The 20,142-nt window shown below is 36.4% G+C and overlaps 1 protein-coding gene across 1 annotated transcript in view; it reads left to right on the forward strand.

The window, feature by feature from the left end:
* The window catches only part of LOC127869224 (uncharacterized), a 74,490-nt gene that overhangs the window by 42,939 nt on the left and 11,409 nt on the right, over positions 1-20,142 (forward strand). The window contains exons 4-9 of the mRNA XM_052411601.1: positions 6,157-6,269; positions 7,477-7,535; positions 9,190-10,370; positions 11,979-12,604; positions 13,477-13,547; positions 13,886-14,043. Of these exons, the coding sequence (XP_052267561.1) occupies positions 6,157-6,269; positions 7,477-7,535; positions 9,190-10,370; positions 11,979-12,604; positions 13,477-13,547; positions 13,886-14,043 (2,208 nt within the window). The remainder of the gene's footprint in view (positions 1-6,156; positions 6,270-7,476; positions 7,536-9,189; positions 10,371-11,978; positions 12,605-13,476; positions 13,548-13,885; positions 14,044-20,142) is intronic.

The following is a 20,142-nucleotide window of genomic DNA, read 5'->3' on the forward strand; positions in this document are numbered from 1 at the left end:
AATGCTGTGATCCCGCTCAGAAATTTCGTATCGAGTAAAGTCGAGATTTAGAGTGAATATTGATACGAAATAAACGCTTATAACTCACTTTCTTGCTGATATGGCTGGAAAGTGAGCGGTATTTAAACAATAATAATAAAACGGTATAAAACGGCGATAAATAGCTGTCTCGGCATGGACGTCACTGCATTGACTTCCTTGAGATCATCCTATTACTATCCCCCTCTGTTTAAGTTACGTGTTCATTTCCGCCACGCATTTGTCATGTAGGAGTCCATCATAAAGCTGTGCTTTCGTTATCGACTGAACCCACTGCATTATCTGTGCTCGATACGTTACCTACAAAACGCACGCTGGACCTTAAACATAAAACGCTTGATATATATGATACGACCTGCCGGCAAAAACTATTTTTGTCAAGTTTATTTTGAGTGTATTTTAACATTACTATTTATCAAGAAATATATAAAAAAAATGCTATTTGAATTCTTGAGCGTTTCTCCTTTCATATAGACAGTGTGATAATCTGTACAATCGTCATCTAGGTTTTCCTCTTTTGCCTCCTCCTCCTCCTCATCATCATCATCAGCAGCAGCAGAAGCATCAATCATCATCAATCATCATCATAACACCCACCACCATCACCACCACCACCATCATCAGCATCATCATCGTCGTTGTCATCGTCATCATTATCATTGTCATCACCGTCTTAATAATCATCGTTTTATTTATTCTTATAACCTTTATCATAACCTATATCAACTGAATCATAACCTAATACCGCATTTTATGGTATTATTATTATTATTATTATTATTATCAAAATCACCATCCTGTTATCATTATCAGCGTTCTCGGCGTAATTATTATATGAGCTGTTGTTTTGAAACGAAATGATTCAGAATCGGTGTTTTAATAGCCATGTTTTTGTCATGGAATGATTTATTGCTCCAAACAAAGCACAATTGTGTATACTGAGAATCTATATTGTTCAACCGTAAATTGATCACGGAACGTGATATATCCGATACTTAAACAATCATGAATCGAAAACAAAAGTACTTTAATTAAGTTTTTGTTTCTCATGACCAATATTTGATAAGGTACGTGCGTACTCGTGCATTGAGCCGTTGATTAACCGGAAATACAAGTGAATAACCTTTCTACTTCAGTTAGCTGGGAGATCGTATATGATGAAGGTGTCGTTTTATGTTTGAAAAAAGTCATTCTGACCATTTTAATAGTGTAATTTACGTTCATGGTTTACCCTATATACATCGTATATTTAATATGTACTTGGATCACATACATAGATTGTGTGCACAGAGAGGTCATGGCACTTCTTTTCAACAATTTTGCCAAAACTTCGTTAATTATGTAATATCAAACAAAATGATGTAAAACAAGTATTAGCTCGATGGTAAAACGTGGTTTCCTCATAGTCCAAACTTGTACATTCCTATCTACTATGTAAGACGTTGTTTACCCTCAACGGAGGCTAACATTTGAAGTGCGACGGGAATTAGTTGCACATGAAAGTCGTGTGGTTTTCTAAATATTGACATACGCTTACCATAACAGGTGTAAAATTTTAATTTTACTTGGTAATTTAAAAATGTGCTATAAGTAATTGTTTGGGGAAATATGTTCATGCACTTTCCCGCCCGGAATGCTGCTTTCTATTATATTTTTTGCATGAGGTGTTTAAAATGTCACACAAGTGTTCATTTGTAAGGAGAAAATAACTGTCTTACGTAGCTTACTGGTCGTGTACGTAATTCCGGCCTGTACGTAAAAAATCGGCCACCTGTGTTTAATCATTTTCATGGTCTAAACACACATGTTTTGATTATTTTTAGAACAATCAACTTGAAAACCAACCCTATTTTCAATATTTTGCAAATTAAAGAAGCATATCACTGTAAACGTTTGCATTAAAATGTCTCAATCATAACACAAGATATTTCTCTCATCGGAAAAGTGACGTCATTATCCATTGCAAAAATTATATTCATATAAGAAACAAATATATTTGATAAAATTATTATTATTTCTATCTGATAAACTTTAATTAAGGTATTTTCAATTAATTGTATAAAAACATACATTTAAAACAAAAAAATCTGGACCTAAATATAAACTTTAAATATATAAATTACCTTTATTTGAATATTAATAGTTTACATGTTGTAAAATTAAATATAAGCGTTTATTAAAAATCGACACTAAAGTGAACTTTTTAAACAAAATGTTTTTACTTTCTTAGCTATGTTAGTAAAAATTGATTAAAACTATTAAAAATAAATATTTTTTATGAATTTGCAGTTCACCATTAACCGTGCAGGCCTGTTAATATTTTAATATTTATTAAAATAGATAGGGGGAGTAACTGGTATAATAATGTCGCATATATTTTAAGTTTCAAGTCAAAACTTTTGTTTGTGTAAACCTTTATTAATACTCTTAAAATGAGGACATTCGTGTAAAGATATTGCTTTGTAATTGTACCTGCAGATTTAACTGAAAAGAGGCCGATTTTTTAAGGTACAATTGCCCTACGAAAATTGATAGTTTATATGTCATTAATTTCTCTTCATAAAAGTAACATACACTGATCTAATTCTATTAAATTTTTTATACTAGGTGAGTTTTGAACCCAGGATTATATATGTGAAGTTTAGTTTAAGCCAGTTGCCTAAAACAAAAGATTTTGTTAAAATAGTCCCAACAGTGGCTGGAAGTACGTACACGACCAGTAATTAGTTTCATAAGTGGGTTATGGCCTTAAATGGCATTATGAATTATCAGAAAAGGTCATTCGTTATTAGCTCCGCCCGTCCGTACATCCTTCTATCTGTTCTTTGGTTTTAATTCGCACCGGGAAACGTACTTGATCATCCGAAAGTTATCATATTTGGGATTAATGCAAATGTGGCCTCGCTGTCTCGCAAATATCGATATTATCACGTGCCAGTCCGCGTGTCTGTACGAGACGCGTTTTGGGAAAACTGGGCTAAATGCATGTGCGTAAAGTGTCATCTCAGATTAGCCTGTTTAGTCCGTACAGGCTAATACACGACTAAACTTTCCTCTTTTATGAAATTTTTCTTTAAAAAAAAAGAAATGTTCTTACCGAAAATCCAGTTCAGGCGTAAACTGTCGTCCCTGATTAACCTTTGAACACTGCACAGGCTTATCTGGGACAACATTTTAAGCCCAGTTTTCCCAGAACGAGGCTCATATGTAAGAGTACACACTGAACCTGCTGGTACAGGTTAATCACCGTGTCACGCCGCGATTCGTGGACGCGCTTCTTCGTACCTAGCTCAATTAATATTCGTTCTTTCATCGCACCGTGTTGCTCCTTCATTAAGGATGTTTGAAACTTCCTAATTGGAGTGTATTCAGCCGGTGGAAGTGTTGATCTTGGTTGCGATTTTTTTCATCCTAATTAACATCGCTTTGAGGTTAGACAAGGCTGAACGCGATTTAGAATTATAATGCTAAATCATTAAATACTCGCAGTTTTCGACAGAATGTATTATTGAACCACATCTTTAAACGACGATAAATCCTAAAACGACTAACACAACTTAACGATTTCTTTCATATAAGTCATATTGAAACGTTATGACGGCCCCGTCACATCAGAACAACACATTGTTGTTTTTATCCCGTTAATCGAATATTATTTGTTAAGGTTTAGTCATATTCAACACGACGTTATTCTATAAGTGTTACATAAACACGGGTTAAGCCGGTCAACAAGAAGGGTTTGCTGACTTGCGTCTGACCTCGGCTTCAATAAAATCTAAATACTATGGAAGATTACTTAATAATACAAACCATATATTAGTCTACATGACCCGCTGACCCGGTTTGTGTGTGATGTCTACCAATTTTATGTAATGAACTTGAAGCAGGATTAGATGTTTGAAACTACTGTCAAAATGTAATAACATTGATACAGAATTAGATATTTGTAACTTCACAGTCTGTGCTTGATCATAGCCAGTCTTTGAATAGATCTGACTATAAATGTAAAATAAGTAAAGACAACGTGAGATACCAAATCAGTTAATATGATTATTTAATATGAGAATGTTTTGTTTGATGGTACTACGAGATTAGTTTTCTTCGTCTTTTTATTCTTCTGCGTCCGTATGATCATCTTCATGATCATACTGTGCATAATTATTTTCATGATCTTAATGATTCTTATCATCGTCATCGTTGTCATCGTCACCGTCTCATCGCCTATTTTGGTATGACGGTAGGAAATTATCTATGCTCTGTCAACTTAACTATCAGTGCTGATAATACTAGTTTAGAAATAGCACCACTTGACCTTTGCGTTGATGGTGTCATGTCCTCAGTTAAATAGTATAGTAGCTTTTCATGCATGCGTCATGCACTATCATCTTAATAACTAATTTGCATTTCATGCCGCTTTCAGCCAGCCTAAATTAACCCTGATGCAGCAGTCAAGAACGTTCCAAATAAATCAGTTGAGACTTTTTGCAACTGTTTTAGGGAACAATTTATTCATTCGTTTGACAGACTAGTAATCTACATGGCATTGTATTTTGTTGTTTTTGCTCTGTGGATTTATTGCATTTGTCTAAGATTCAGACATTGTTGAGCAAAATAAATATAGCATCCTACTTTCTTAGCAACACAGCCTTGTTTGTACAGGAGATGTTCAAATCGTCTATTCCCAACGTCACGATTTACAGATTCAATGCTGCGCCATCTTGCTGCATCTTTTTGCATTCATAAGGCCAAACAAACTGGTGCTCGTTTCCACTAATAACTCGAAAAATGGGACTGTTAGACCGGCCAATCGTGTTTCATTGACTTTTTGAGAATACACAAATTATTACCGACTTTCATATGGTTGTTAAAAGACAGAGGTCCTCCAAATCGCCATTCATTATTTCCTTATACAACGATGGTATTGACGCGAAAATCATTAAATGAAGCAAACTGATCGAAAAGTCAGGATTGAACACGAAGTAAATGAAATATAAGGTTCGGCACCAAGCATTCGGTCTTTGTCGGTTTAGCGAAAACAAACAACTCGTTGAGGCCTAACTGAAAGTTTTTGTTAAGCTACTGCAATCAAATTCCGCCCGTCTGAGTTGATTTTTTCGTGGACGTTTTGACAGCGGTTGCACATCATGACAGTGGTGACAGGTTGTGAAATCAAATTGAAATGAAAATTTATTGTTTAGCCTCAAGAACTGTCACTCCACTCAAATTGTCAATAAATTATAAAAATGCTGCCTTAAATACATGACGATTTAACATGCATAAGTGAGAGTGAGGTAACCAGGCAATATTACAGCTTTATTGGTAACATAACGTAGCGAAATTTTTTAGAAACTTTACATACAACATAAAAAAATCTGAGATAGATTCAAGGCATTCAGTGTTTAAACTAAAAGCAAGGAACGAAAGCGAATACTTAATAGTACATGTCTCAACTAGCGACTGTTTGCTTCTTATAACATAAAGAGTTATCAAGCACAATACATATTTGCCAACGGATCTTTGAACGCTCGTCCGTCTTCCCGTCCGCACACCCGCAACCACATTCTTTCCACTTTTCAGCCTACACCTGGCAAACATGAACAAATGCTTATGACGTGAATGTGAGTCTGTGCAACACTGATGATCGAACTTAAAGTATTGCCCTGTTTTGCATGACTCGGCATATACTTTAGGGTATTTTGTGTTGATGTTTTTTTGTTGCGTGGGACGTCTGAGTTCCTTATCACCTTAACATAATAAACGAAACATATAAAACAAATATCATACGATTTCATATGTTAAATTATACGCCCATTTAAAAGAGTGGCGTATGATGTAAACACCTGCGACGGGAAGGTAGTCAGGTGTACTTGCGTCGGGTGGGTGAGCGGCGTCTAGGAAAACGTCGTCAGCTCTCTATTTCCATGGTTTACACGGGATCATCATGATAATGTTTGTGCGCATAATATATATTCCAAGTTCGATAACCAGTCAGATCGCCTGCAGTACTTCTGAATATATTGCGCTTAAATTATTCAAAAGTGTCCATAATAGTCCAGACCTGGGAAAATGCTTCTTTTGTGACAACATCACTTGCGGGCACTGTTTGTCTATTTGCAGCACTATTCACTACGTTCGACGTTCGAGCACAGGCTGCCGCAAATTGGACGGACCAATTCTACAACGAATCATCGACGGAATATAGCGAACTGGCATCGAAACTTGTCTTTTTTGTAAGTATGTTATTGTGCCTGTAGTGTGTTGCCCGCGTGTCGAGCGAAAGTAACGGGATTACCTGCTTTCAATATGGGCCACGCTCTGGGAAAACGGGGCTTAATGCATGTGCATTAAGTGTCGTCCTTTATAGCAGTTTTAGTTTTAAAGTATCTTAGCGAAAATCTACTTTAGACAGAAAGTGTCGTCCCTGATTAGCCTGTTCGACAATCGACGCACATGCATTAATCCCCGATTCCTCAAAGCGATGCTCATGTTATTGTGTCTGCAGGGCATTCCACGTGAATCGAGCGCATGCTACGTGATTCTCCGCTTTCAATATGGCTATCGCATCGGTGAAGATTGGATAAATAGTTTTTTTCCGGGCGTAAGTGCAAGATACGGGAACCAGTCGCCATTTTCCAGAAACGGCCCTGGCTATTGTATCGCCCGATTTCGTCTGTTAAACTGTACCTCTTTTCATAGTTCAATTAACGAAATACAACACGTTTTCTTCTTAATGAAAGGGAAACAACTCAATCGGTATATGCATTCGAATGTCTGAAAAATGAGCGCTACAGCAGGCTGTATGTAACACATTATCATTTCCAAAATACGCAAGGGACCGAATGCAGAATCTACATATGTAATCCTATTTCCAGCGAAACAATACCATGCACGATTTGTATATTTAACAGTTCCGCTATTTCGGTCAATGGCGTGTTCAGATTGGTAGATTCGTTTGAAGAAAAAGATATAAAGAATATGTAATAAAGAGAGTAGTAGAATAAACGGACAGCATTGTTTTAAAAGTTAAAGCATTGGTTTTCAATGCTTCTATTTAAACTTAATAATTGACTATTATAAACCACCAGTTAAATTTTATATTCACTATTAATTAATGCCCAATCTAATAGAAGGCATTTCAATTCAGTGAAATTTATTTGATTCTTGCTATGTATGATGGGGATTCAATGCATGTGCGTAAAATGTCGTCCCAAATTAGCCTGTGCAGTCGGCACAGACTAATAAGCGACGACATTTTCGGTCTTAACGGGATTTTTACAAAGAAAAGACTTTCTATAAACGAAAAATATCATTAAAACGTTAAGTGTCGTCCCTGATTAGCCTGTGCAGTCCACACATGCTAATCTGGGACGATTCTTTACGCAAATGCATTAAACCCCGTTTTCATAAAGCGAGGTTCATTTGATGTTTTTGTTTCAGTTCCAATGCGGATTAAATGACTTTGACCCAGTAGCCGAGGTGGATGTGACTGGTTTCAGGTATAGTGCATGTTTTCGCATTTAAGCCTCGCTCTTGGAAAACGGGGCTTAAGTCATGTGCCCCAAAGTGTCATCCATTGAGTCGCATAATGCTTGTGCGTAAATTGTCATCCCAGATTAGTCTGTGCAGTTCGCACAGTCTAATCAGGGACGACATTTTCCGCTTTTATGACATTTTTCGATTAAAAGAAGTCTCTTCTTAGGAAAAATCCAATTTAGGCGGAAAGTGTCGTCCCTGATTAGCCTGTGCGAACTGCACAGGCTAATCTGGGACGACACTTTACGCACATGCATTATGCCTAGTTTTCTCTGAACATGACTCCATGATTAGTTCGTGCAGTCCACACTGGCTATTCAGAGACGCCACTTCCCGTATTTACGGAATTTTTCGTTTGAAGGAAGTTTCTATTGAATACAAAGCCAGTTTATGCAAACAGTGTCGTCACTGATTAGCCTGTGCGAACTGCACAAGCTAATCTGGGACGACTCTTTCGCACATGCGTTTAGTCCTGTTTTACCAGACCGCGGTTTATTTGTATTGGACTATTCCCTCGATTATTTTCCTTAAAACCAAGTGTTAAAAGAATAGTTTGAAAACATAACATTTATTTGCAAATTTTAATCCAAATGAGAGATTATGTGTGTAGACATTTCGATTAAAATAATTTTAAAAGTCTCATCGAAATTTAGTATATTTTATATAACCATAATTACAATTTCTGTCACATTCAAATGAATGCTGGATTCTGATTGAATAATTTGTTAACGTGGCCGGTTTTTCATTTTCCGATGAACCCGCTTCGAATGCAAATTTAAACGTGAATATTCATGGCGCTACTTTCTGTTCATAAACAAATTGCCCAAATGACGTTATGTTTTGCGCGAAACTTAATAGCGTTGATTTTATTTGTCAATAGCGAAATTACGTTATATTTTTGGCGCGAACTTCAACGATATACCCGTTTGACGGAGATGAAACCGAAACTGAAAATAGATTCATACGCTTGATTAAAAATGACTTTTATGACCCTTACCACGATAGAATTTCAGATTTAGGATCATATTTTGTTGTAATTATAAGAATTGAATAGCATTTTTCTATGCCGTTGGCGTTTATGCAAATTAGGCGTAAATTTTCCGACAGTTCATACACCGATGAAATGCAGAAAAATGCTATTCAATTCTTAATTGGCGGTTGAAAACTTACGTCATACACACGTAAACTCATAACCTTTTTCAAGCCTTGAATAGTATCCAAGCCCATGCTTTGTGTCTTCAAAACACTATGAGATACTGATATAGCTTATTTTTAAAACTACATTCATTTCTTTCGAATTTTATTCTGAACAGTTGAAATGTCTTGATCAGTACGCCATTCCAATGAAAACTATCTCAGCGCATGTATCATTAAATGACCGGCCTCGTGCAAACATTGGTCTTTTGTCCTGTGACAATTGCTGCCAAAGCAGTCGCGCAGTTTGGTCAGGAGCTACGCTGTCCGTTAATGAAACCACCGGACACTGCATGAGTTTCAAGCGGACATGGTAGCTACACTGACAGCATATTTCATAAGATCAATTTAAGTATTGCGCGGTTTTAATGCTGTATAAATGTTCCAAATCACCGCTGAACACTTTTATTGATGTATTTTCAGTCCAAGTTCCGAAACCGGTTACATTGTGGTACATTTCAAGATGTCGAGATTTTCAGACCCTCGGACTGTGTCGGAGCTTGATGGCTACTTTACCGATATCCAAAAATTGACTAACAGAACGTGTTATTATGAGGTCACAGATTACGAAATCAACGGAACGTCCATAGCAACCGATGGGTTACCGGCAACTTCAATAGCTCCCACGATGTCTACAACTATGACGTCAATAATTGTTGATTTAGGACCTTCATCGGAAAACACCGCTACTTTTTCGTCTCCTTTTGAGACGTCTTCCTTCACAGGAACTTCATCGTCCTCAGTAGTAATGCCGACCTCATCCTTAGTAACACCAACTTCTTCTTTTAGTGAGTCTGATTCAGAGTCGAGTTTGACAGAACTAGCGTCATCTTCCATGATAATGACGCCATCATCGACAGTAACGACGTCATCATTTGTTACAGAACCGACGTCATCTTCGATGGTATTGGCGCCATCTTCAACGTTGCTGACGTTATCTTCTTCAATGCAAACTTCCTCTTCGACAACTTCCTCGTCGCCATCGGTTATTGAAACACCATCTTCTATTGAAACGTCTTCGGTTATTGAAACGTCATTCTCAAAATCGTCTTCAAGTGTACTTTCGTCTACATTCACGATTTGGGAGGATTTGTCGTCTACGATACTTCCTACATCTTCGTCAGGATTGCCTTTTGCATCGTCGACTGTTTTACCTTTCACATCTTCCGAACTGTCTTCCTCGCCATTAGATACCCAATCTTCAATGTTAGCTACTGGATTTTCAAGTCCGACAACCTCTTCAAACTTGATGACGTCGTCTGTCGAAATGCCAACAACAATACTTACAGCGACCGAAGAGACATCCGTTACAATATCGTCTGAAATGCAACCGACTTCAATTAGCTCACCGACGTCTTCGCCTGTTGATATCACTTTTACACCTACTATTTCATCATCACATATTTTGATGGATTCATCCAGCATGCCAACCTCTCCTTCAACAACAAGTGCCTCTTCATCAGCATCACAGATGCCATCTTCAAACTCTTCAATCGAAATTATATCAACGACTTCGTCTTCCGACGTCGAACAATCGACTTTAAGCATGCAAACGTCATTGTCATCGTCGTATTCCAGTTCACAAACGACGACGACTGACCCAGGTATAACTTCATCACCTAGCATAGTGCACACATCAGCAGTAGCTGATAATTCTTCTTTGTTGCAGTCAATTACTTCTAGCACGTTTTTTCACGCATCAAGTAGCTTGCACACATCTTCTGCAACCGATACACTATCTTCAAACGTTTTGTCGTCACTTGTAACGATTTCAGAGTCTGTAGTATTTACGCCGGCTTCATCGGCACCATCTACAACTGTTTCGAGCGCGCCTCTTTTATCTTCTTCGATGTCTACGTTTTCAACAAGTCTACCGATGTCATCCTTACCAAGTCTTACGTCATCGTCAATAACGTCTTCGTCATCGTTAGAAATGCCTGCTTCATCGTCAATGTCGACGTCACTGATTACATTGGAAACGGCATCGTCACTGATCTCTGCGTCATCGTCAGACATGCCTTCTTCATCGTCACTTATATCTACGTCGTTGTCATCAGTGTCTACGCAATCGTCAGAAATGCCAACGTCAATGTCGTCAATTCCTGTTTTGTCGTCAGAAACGCCGACGTCATCATTAATAATGACTGCGTCACCATCACCAACGCCAACGGCATCGTCGCAACTATCTTCAACATCGGCACTCATTATTGATACGTCATCATTAATGATGGCTACGTCGTCATCAATTACATCTATACCATCGTCCTCAGATCCTACGGTCACATTACTTCTACCTACGTCGTCGTCACCAATGTCTACGCCATCGTTAATAATGTCAACGTCATCGGCCCCATTGTCTATTTCATCGTCGGTAATGCCTATTCCATCTTCACTCATGGATACGTCATCGCCAATAATGCCTACAGCATCGTCACTAATATCTACGTCGTCGTTATTAATTCCTATGTCATCTTTACCAATGTCTACGTCATCGCAAACAATGTCTTCTTCGTCTTCAGCGATTGCTTCATCGTCAACAATAGATTCATCATACTCAACAATACCTTCCTATACAGGTATACCTACGTCTGTGTTAACCATGCCTTCATCTACAACGGCATTGTCTTCATCACTCATTGATATGTCAAATTTGGATACATCTGTATCAGATTTATATACGCCGTCGTCAAGCACGTCGTCATCTTCTATGTTGGATTTACCAAGCATGTCTTCTCAAGTCTCCAGCACTCATGCATCGTCGTCAGACTTATTAACTCGATTATCCAGTATGACCTCATCGGATATCGCATTAACAACATCGGGAGTCATGTCTTCGCCCTCGTCATCAATCGAACCTTCTACAACGTCAAGTGAGGAAACTTCTGCTCTCATTGCAACAGCGTCAGGTAGCATTATAACACCATCTTTTTCTCAATCTATGTCGTCAAATATTGTGTTTTCTTCAGCATCGACAATACCACTGTCGTCTTCAGTAACAATGTCAGACTTGTTAACATCTTCCAGCACCTCTTCTTCATCACAGGTAGATCTTCCTTCGTCTTTAAGCATACCCATGGTAACGTCTCTTTCTCCTTCGTCTTCTGCAAGCACTGTTATGCAATCTTCTGACACGACGCCTTCATCACAAGTTTTACCTATGACTTCATCTTCATCAATATTGTTTACTTCACTTGTTATTCCCTCTCCATCAGCTGGTTTGAGCTCTTCGTCATCAGAGATGGTGAGCCTATCTGCTACTACGACATATATAGATCCGAGTGTGTCCTCGTCTTCTTCAGTGATGTCATCGTATACTACATTCCCGGGTTCAACACACTCACTTTCCTCCATGACGTCACCCGTGATGCCATTTACAACGTCAACAATAACGTCTCAAAGTGATCAAACAATTACATCAATATTTCAATCTTCAACTTCTTATGAAGAACCACAATCAACAAGCGTTACGACACACACGCCAAGCTCCTTGCCAACAGAAAGTTCCACACTCAGCGTTTTGCCTACCATGTCTTCCACAATGACGTCATCTGTCGAACCAACGTCATCCAGTTCGGTAGAATCATTATCGATCTCTTCAGTTGTTGAACCAATGCAAACAAGTTTTCACCAAACGGCGACGTCAACGCAGGTGTCGCCTCTTGTGACGTCATCAATGATAATGACGACATCAAGCAGCATCGTCACAACAACACCGAGGCCGGCTGTTATTGAAATGGCTGGTAGTCTGCGTATAACGGATGGCGCGATGTATAAACCTGAACTTGAAGATACAAAAAGCATCGAATATGAACAATTACGGAATGCAATAGAACAACAGGTATGATTTCCCAAATAGCATACAGTAGTTCGAAATTCTTCTCATAAGATTTCGTTGAAAGACTGTTTAATTAAATTTGTTAAATAATGATACAGGGTATTTCCGAAGGGTATTTTCAAAATTGTTGCATACAATATAGAAAACAAAGTAATTAGTATAAATGCTATGGTTAAATTATTCAGTACTTCGTATTTGCTTAAGATTTGGTTTTAACGCTATTTCTATGTCATACACAGGTTCCCTGTTGTGTGTGTTTGGCGCATAAGAGCATAACGACCTCTAATTAAGCTTTGTGATAGACATTTTAGCCTCGTTCCGGGAAAACTTTACTTATTGCATGTGAATTAAGTGTCGTCCAATATTAGCCCGTGTAGTCCGCACAGGGTAATGAGGAACCGAATTATCTGATTTCATGGAAGTTTTCGTCTTTTCTTAAAACAAAATCCAGTTAAATGATCCCTGATAACCCTTGCGAAGCACGCGGGCTAATCTGAGATGAATCTGTATGCACATGAATTAGCCCAGTTTTCCCTGAACGTGGCTAATTTGTTAGTCGTCCGTCGTGCGTTGTTACCTTTTAATACATCTTGTTTCCCCTATAGATATCACTAAACATGCACACCGAATGATATTTTGCCACAGTTGGAAACTGTGCGATATGGGATTAAAAGCTATGGTAATAGCGGTTGCCAAATCGTCATGAAGTTTAATAAGAGCGCTTTATAATGACCATATCCAAGCGAGCAACCTAAGTACCTAAAGGCCCTCTTGTTAAACTTGTACATACTAGTAACAAAATTACTCTAAAGAAAATAATTCATGTTTTGTGAGTATGTTTACTACAGTAGTTAAATGGCATGTTTACTTGACAGATACGAGCAATCATGAAGAGTAACTCGAAGTTATCTGATAGATTCATAGGAATCAAAGATATGAAATTCCGGTAAGTATTATTTTTCATTCGTATTTTACATTTAAGTTCAATATAAGCATTTTATATGTACGATAACCAATGGACAATAAATAAAGGAATACAGAAGATTAAAGTATTGTGAGTGAGTAGATACTTGTTATTTTGGAAATTGCAACGATGCTTTATTTGAATAAAACTTTAAAGACGTATTAATTTCAATTCATTGTAAAAAAAACTAGCTAATTATTTTTTTGTGATTACGAGAGGGTGTTTCAGTTTTACAGAAAGCAGACGTGTAATTCATTATGATAAACAATAACTTTCTAAATAGATCAACCGCTTGCACTATGAACTTTTTTAACCTTCAGTAAAGGTAGTGTCATTGTGGATTTCACGCTTGAGTTCACATCGGACACCACGGAACCCGTGACCGCTAATGACGTCAAGAATGCTATAACGGAGGCTGCAACGTCTGGTGCTGGTGCATTTGGAAACTTCACCGTGGATAGCCAAGTTACAGTTGATGGTACTAGTCCGGTTATTTTAACACTGTTAATTAAGTACGTTTCTGTACAGCCTTATATTTTCACTATTCCTTATTTTAACACACAACATCTAAATACAGGATTCTTCACCTATTTTTATCATGTTAAAAATCTTCATCAATAAAAAGTTTTTATAAAAATATTAAAACGCGTGAAATAGGGGGAAACGGTACTTTGCTTATAGCTCTTTGTTTGGAATAAAATGTCATCATAAAAAAGAACCTACAAAATAGTCGTCCATTTAGGGGAAAAAATAATCGACATAACTCAAAAAGGGGAAGAATTCCCAAATAAGTTTGAAATTTGGGGAAAATTGCATCATTTCAAAGAAATTCTCCTTGGGAAGGGCATGCTTAAAATAATATAACGTGTGTCGATCTTTTGGGCAGTGTGTTTCGGATCCTATGCTTGTGGTATTTCTTATCCCACTCGAACTCTTCCTCTCTTGTGAAACGGCGTAACACCTGCAAATAGACAATAACAAACTCAATCGAATCGCGTAAATACTCCTTCGTAACAGTCACTGTTTGATATCGACTCGTATAAAATTGGTGTCGCATTGAGTGCGGCGACTAGTATGTAATACGTTTTTTTCGCTTATGGGAGGAGAAGTTATTTTACGGATCAATGTATATATTTTTGTTGTCAGAATATCTTGCATAGTGGTGATTTTTTGTGTAAATTAGTGTAAATAAGTACTGCATTTGTGCCTATTACATTTACATGGACCCTTTAGCATTATCCGACCATTACGTCCATAGTTATCTTCCGTAGAATTTGAAAATTTTTGAAATCCTTGTTCAAAGTCCAAAATTTTCATCCGATTCTTTCCAAACTTGCACAGGTTTTTTATCAATGAGGACCCAACCCAAACCTTATATGAGCAATATCGGACCATAAGTCCAGAATTATGTCTCTTTGAATTAAAAAATAAAAGTGAAAAACTGCTTGGTTAGGTGATTATGTCAACATTTTTCATCAGATTCTTTCCAAACTTACAGTGTCTTCATATCAATTAGCATTTTTACGTCATTTAAAATGAGAAACATCGGGACAATAAGTCCAGATTTTTTTTCTATAAATTTGAGAAAATAAAGAATGTCCACTTGTTTAAAAGATTTCACAACTTTCACAAAGTGTTTTTATATCAGTATTACTCGAACCCTATTGAAAATGATGAATATCGGAGCAATAAATATATTATGATATTTTACTGAATTTGAAAGTATTGTGAAATGCAGCTTCTTTATGCAATTTACAGTTTTCATTCATTTTTTTTTTCAAACTTTTACAGTGTTTTCATATCAATGAGTACTCAACCCCTATAGACCAGTTGAATGTTATTGTTTACATTCGGGATTTTCCGCGCATGCGCACTGGCTGGTTGGCAAAAAACACTGGTTACAGTAACGTAAAACATGTATACATGTCGTTTGTTTAGTCAATAAAACGATACAAAAAAACGAAATAAACTTAAAAACTCTTAAATAATAGTGCAAAAATATAATATTTAGTACCAATAAATGTATTTTCATAAATATAATTACCTCTGTATAAAAATACGAATTAATAATATTAATACATCAGACTAAAAACTGGCAATCCAACAAAACAAAACAATAAATATTCTTTCCTATTCTTTGTGATTGTAAGATTTTGGTAAATTATATTTCAAAGATAATAACACATACATTTATTTGATTATAATTATAAGTGGTGCAGATATTGTTATTGTTCATAAGCGAGCGAAGGTGCAAGAGGGGCATTTAATCAATTATAAAACGAAGCCCTAAAAGCGGAATACATTACAATTTATAAACATTGTAGTAATTTTATTTTACATGGAATGAATTACCGCTTCGTTTCAATCAAATGACAATATCATAAAGTTTAGCATACATATGAAAAACAAGAACTGCATATTAAGCAAATTAAACTGTCTTTGCGTGCACTCTCTTTACTGGTGATAAGGAGTGATAACAATCTAGCATTTTATGATAAATAAATCTATATATTTATTTATTTTACGCAAGTATTTTTTACCCTTTAGTTGTTTGCTTGTTTTCATGTCATTTCGTACACTACAGAAACGTACAATCTTAACATGAATAGCCGAGTTTACATTTGCCGGTACTCGTTAAATACGTTAATTGTGTAGCAATGAAATTGCACAATATTTTTAATTTATAGTTATTAACACTCTATTATTATGATTAAACAGGCTTATATATACATACACTAATTCCTGTTAATCCATTTAGGACAAATATCTTCATTTTTTAATATGTTGAAATATTTTATTAAAGCAACTGTTTCGTATTTTGGCTTTACAATTTTGCTTAGATGATCGCTCAATATGCCAAGAGATGACATGGAGGTATCATAAATGATGTTTAATGACCAGACACTTTTATGCAACATGTGGTTTATACAGGGGCCAAGAATAGGTCCCTGGATTTATCACACCATGTGTTCTTTATAATTGTTTGGACAGTATCCGATCATAACGAGATAATCGCTTTATGATGAACAAAGGTGCAATAAAACACCGGGTTAAAAACACTGAAACAAAGAGTGTCAAAATTGGTGTGAATAATTAAATAAAAACAATTACATTTATCAAGAGAATTTATTTAATGTGTAACAAGGCAAGTTTTTACAGGCATGTTCAAATCAGTTACTATATGTTGCGTACATAAAGTCGATCTATTTGCTGTTTGTTTACATCCTTATTTTTGTTCGTTCATTAATTTTGATTTATTCTGAAAGAATTTCAATATCAGAGAATTTTTTATCTAAAAAATGGTCGCGAAGATGTGCCAAGTAGGGATTTTTATGGTAACCGCATACCGCGCTCGTATATTGTGTTCCACTCCAGATTTCGTTTATAGTAAAAATAAATAATAACAACAATATAGTCGTTCCAAAAATGCATTTCCTTGCACGCTTATGTTTAATTCAGACATAGTTAGTAAAATTATATTTGATATAGTGCATGATTATCAATAAAAACGATTATTATTTCAACTTTCTCTATATGCGCTTATATGAATTTCACCTCTTTTTGCCAACCAGTGGGCGGAGTCTAATATTTCCATTGCGCGTGACGTCACTCGTCAACTGGTCTATCGTAAATGAGCAACGTAAGAATAAGTTCAGAATCATCTCCCCTTGAAGTTGAAAAAAAATATGAAATTACGCTTACAAGATGAAGCAGATTTTTTAAAACCTACACAGTTCTGTTCCATTAATGAAAACTGCACATGGATGCCAGTAAAAAAGGAAACCAATGTAAATAAAATGAACTATGAAATATTTGGTGGTTACAACACAAAATCATAGATATGGTTATTTGGGGGTTATAACACAACATCATAGGTAATGGTTATTTGGGGGTTATAACACAAAATCATAGATAATGGTTATACCAGTATCTTTTTTCTATTTTGTTTAAAATAATCGGCCAATATATTTATATTTACAGTAGAAAAAAATCGTTCCATGTAACTTCATTGAGTGCCTTTTACACTGAAATTCCCGACGCCCTTTGATGCTTTGCATCAATACATATCTTGAACTACACATGTAACACAGTGTGAAATCGACCCGTGTAATACTCCATATGTAACACTTACAGTGTGTAATCGATTCGTGTAGTACTACACATGTAACAGTGTGTAATTGACTCGTGTAATACTCCAAATGTAACACTTACAGTGTGTAATCGACTCGTGTAATACTCCATATGTAACACTCACAGTGTGTAATCGACTCGTATAATACTCCATATGTAACACTTACATTGTGTAATCGACTCGTGTAATACTACGTATGTAAAGCTCACAGTGTGTAATCGACTCGTATAATACTCCATATGTAACACTTACTGTGTGTAATCGACTCGAGTGCTAGTCCACATGAAAAAGTTACAGTGTGTAATCGACTCTATAATACTCCACGTGTGACTCTCAGAGTGTGGTATCGACTCGTGTAATACTCCACATGTAACAGTAACAGTGTGTAATCGACTCGTGTACTACTCCGTATGTAACATTAACAGTGTGAAATTGACTCGTGTTATAGACTACATGTAACAGTAACAGTGTTTAATTGACTCGTGTACTACTCCACATGTAACTTTAACAGTGTGTAATCGACTCGTGTAACATACATAGATGATGACGTCACTACGTTATTGTCACGTCTATACTAAGACGCATTACATTCCCCTGGTTTGGGGAATTATGCTTCCGCCAAAGTAGTTCTGCGTAGGAATGAAAATGTTTATAATGAAAGAAAAATCTTTTTATTGTGTGTTTAAAACGGTAAATTGTTTAAAGAAATGTCATTTAATTATGTTAAATTGTGATTTTGAATCTCTCTTAAGACTGATAGCGATTATCAGAAGCACGATTACCTGACCTGCTTTCGCTTTCACTTTTCATTTGTAAAAGAAGTGCTACCAACAATTCCTTTCGCGTTAGTACACAGGTCAGTAAGACCGGTGTGTACACAATGACTCATGTAATACTCTATATGTAACACTAAAAGTGTGTAATCGACTTGTATAATACTCCATATGTAAAACTTACAGTGTGTAATCGACTCGTATTATACTCCATATGTAACACTCGCAATGTGTAATCGACTCGTATAATACTCCATATGTAACACGTACAGTGTGTAATCGACTCGTGTACTACTCCACATGTAACAATAACAGTGTGTAATTGACTCGTTTAATACTCCACATGTGACACTCACAGTGAGGTATCGACTCGTGTAATACTCCATATGTAACCGTAACAATTTGTAATCGACTCGTGTACTACTCCAAAAGTAACAGTAACAATGTGTAATCGACTTCTATAATACTTCATATGTGACACTCGCAGTATGTAATCACTTCATGTTTTACTCAACATGCTACAGTTACAGTGTGTAATCGACTCGTGTAATACTCTACATGTAACAGTAACAGTGTGTAATCGACTCGTGTAATACTCCACATGTAACAGTAACAGTTTGTAATCGATTCGTGTAATACTCCATATGTAACGCTTACTGTGTGTAATCGACTCGTGTAATTCTCCACATGTAACAGTAACATTGTGTAATTGACTCGTGTAATACTCCACATATGACACACAATGCGTGGTATCGACTCGTGTAATTCTCCACATGTAACACGTACAAGCTGGTATCCACACGTATAATACTCCCCATGTAACACGTACGATGTGGTATCGACTCGTGTAATGCTCCACATGAAACAGTCACAGTGTTATCGACTCATGTAATACTCCAAATGGAACACTCAAATTGTGGTATCGAATCGTGTAATGATCCATATTTAACACTCACAGTGTAATCAACTCTTGTTATACTCTATATGAAACACCCACAGTGTAATCGACTCTTGTTATACTCCATATGAAACACTCGCAGTGTAATCGACTCTTGTTATACTCCATATGAAACACTTACAGTGTAATCGACTCTTGTTATACTCCATATGAAACACTTACAGTGTAATCGACTCTTGTTATACTCCATACTAATAACTCACAGTGTAATCGACTCTTGTTATACCCCATACGAAGCACTCAAAGTGTAATCGACTCTTATTATACTCAATATAAAAAAAACACTCATAGTGTAACCGACTCGTGTAATACTCCATAATTAACACTCACAGTGTGGTGACCTTTATAAGCTGATATGATATATTATGTTGTAGCTAAAAACAGCACCAAGCAATGCCAACTTGGCTGAGACATAATATGGCTGATATTAAAACAACATAATCATTGAAAACAAGGAGCTAGTCATTCATTTAAATACCCATTTAAGCTGTAGTCAATCGATTTAAAATAGACTTTAAACAATCTGGAAGACGCAGTTTCAGATTTTACAATCCAAAATAAAATCAAGCGCGTAGGTAATCTTTATTCATATTGTCAATATATTTGTCAGTTTGTGATGTCTCTGTGAACATTGAGCATATGCATTAATGTAAGTAAAATGTTTTAGGTAAATTGAACATCATGAAAAGTTCCAATCACTAAAACGTATCTCGC

The sequence above is a fragment of the Dreissena polymorpha genome, chromosome 2 (assembly GCF_020536995.1).
Source record: "Dreissena polymorpha isolate Duluth1 chromosome 2, UMN_Dpol_1.0, whole genome shotgun sequence".
NCBI lineage: Eukaryota > Metazoa > Mollusca > Bivalvia > Myida > Dreissenidae > Dreissena > Dreissena polymorpha.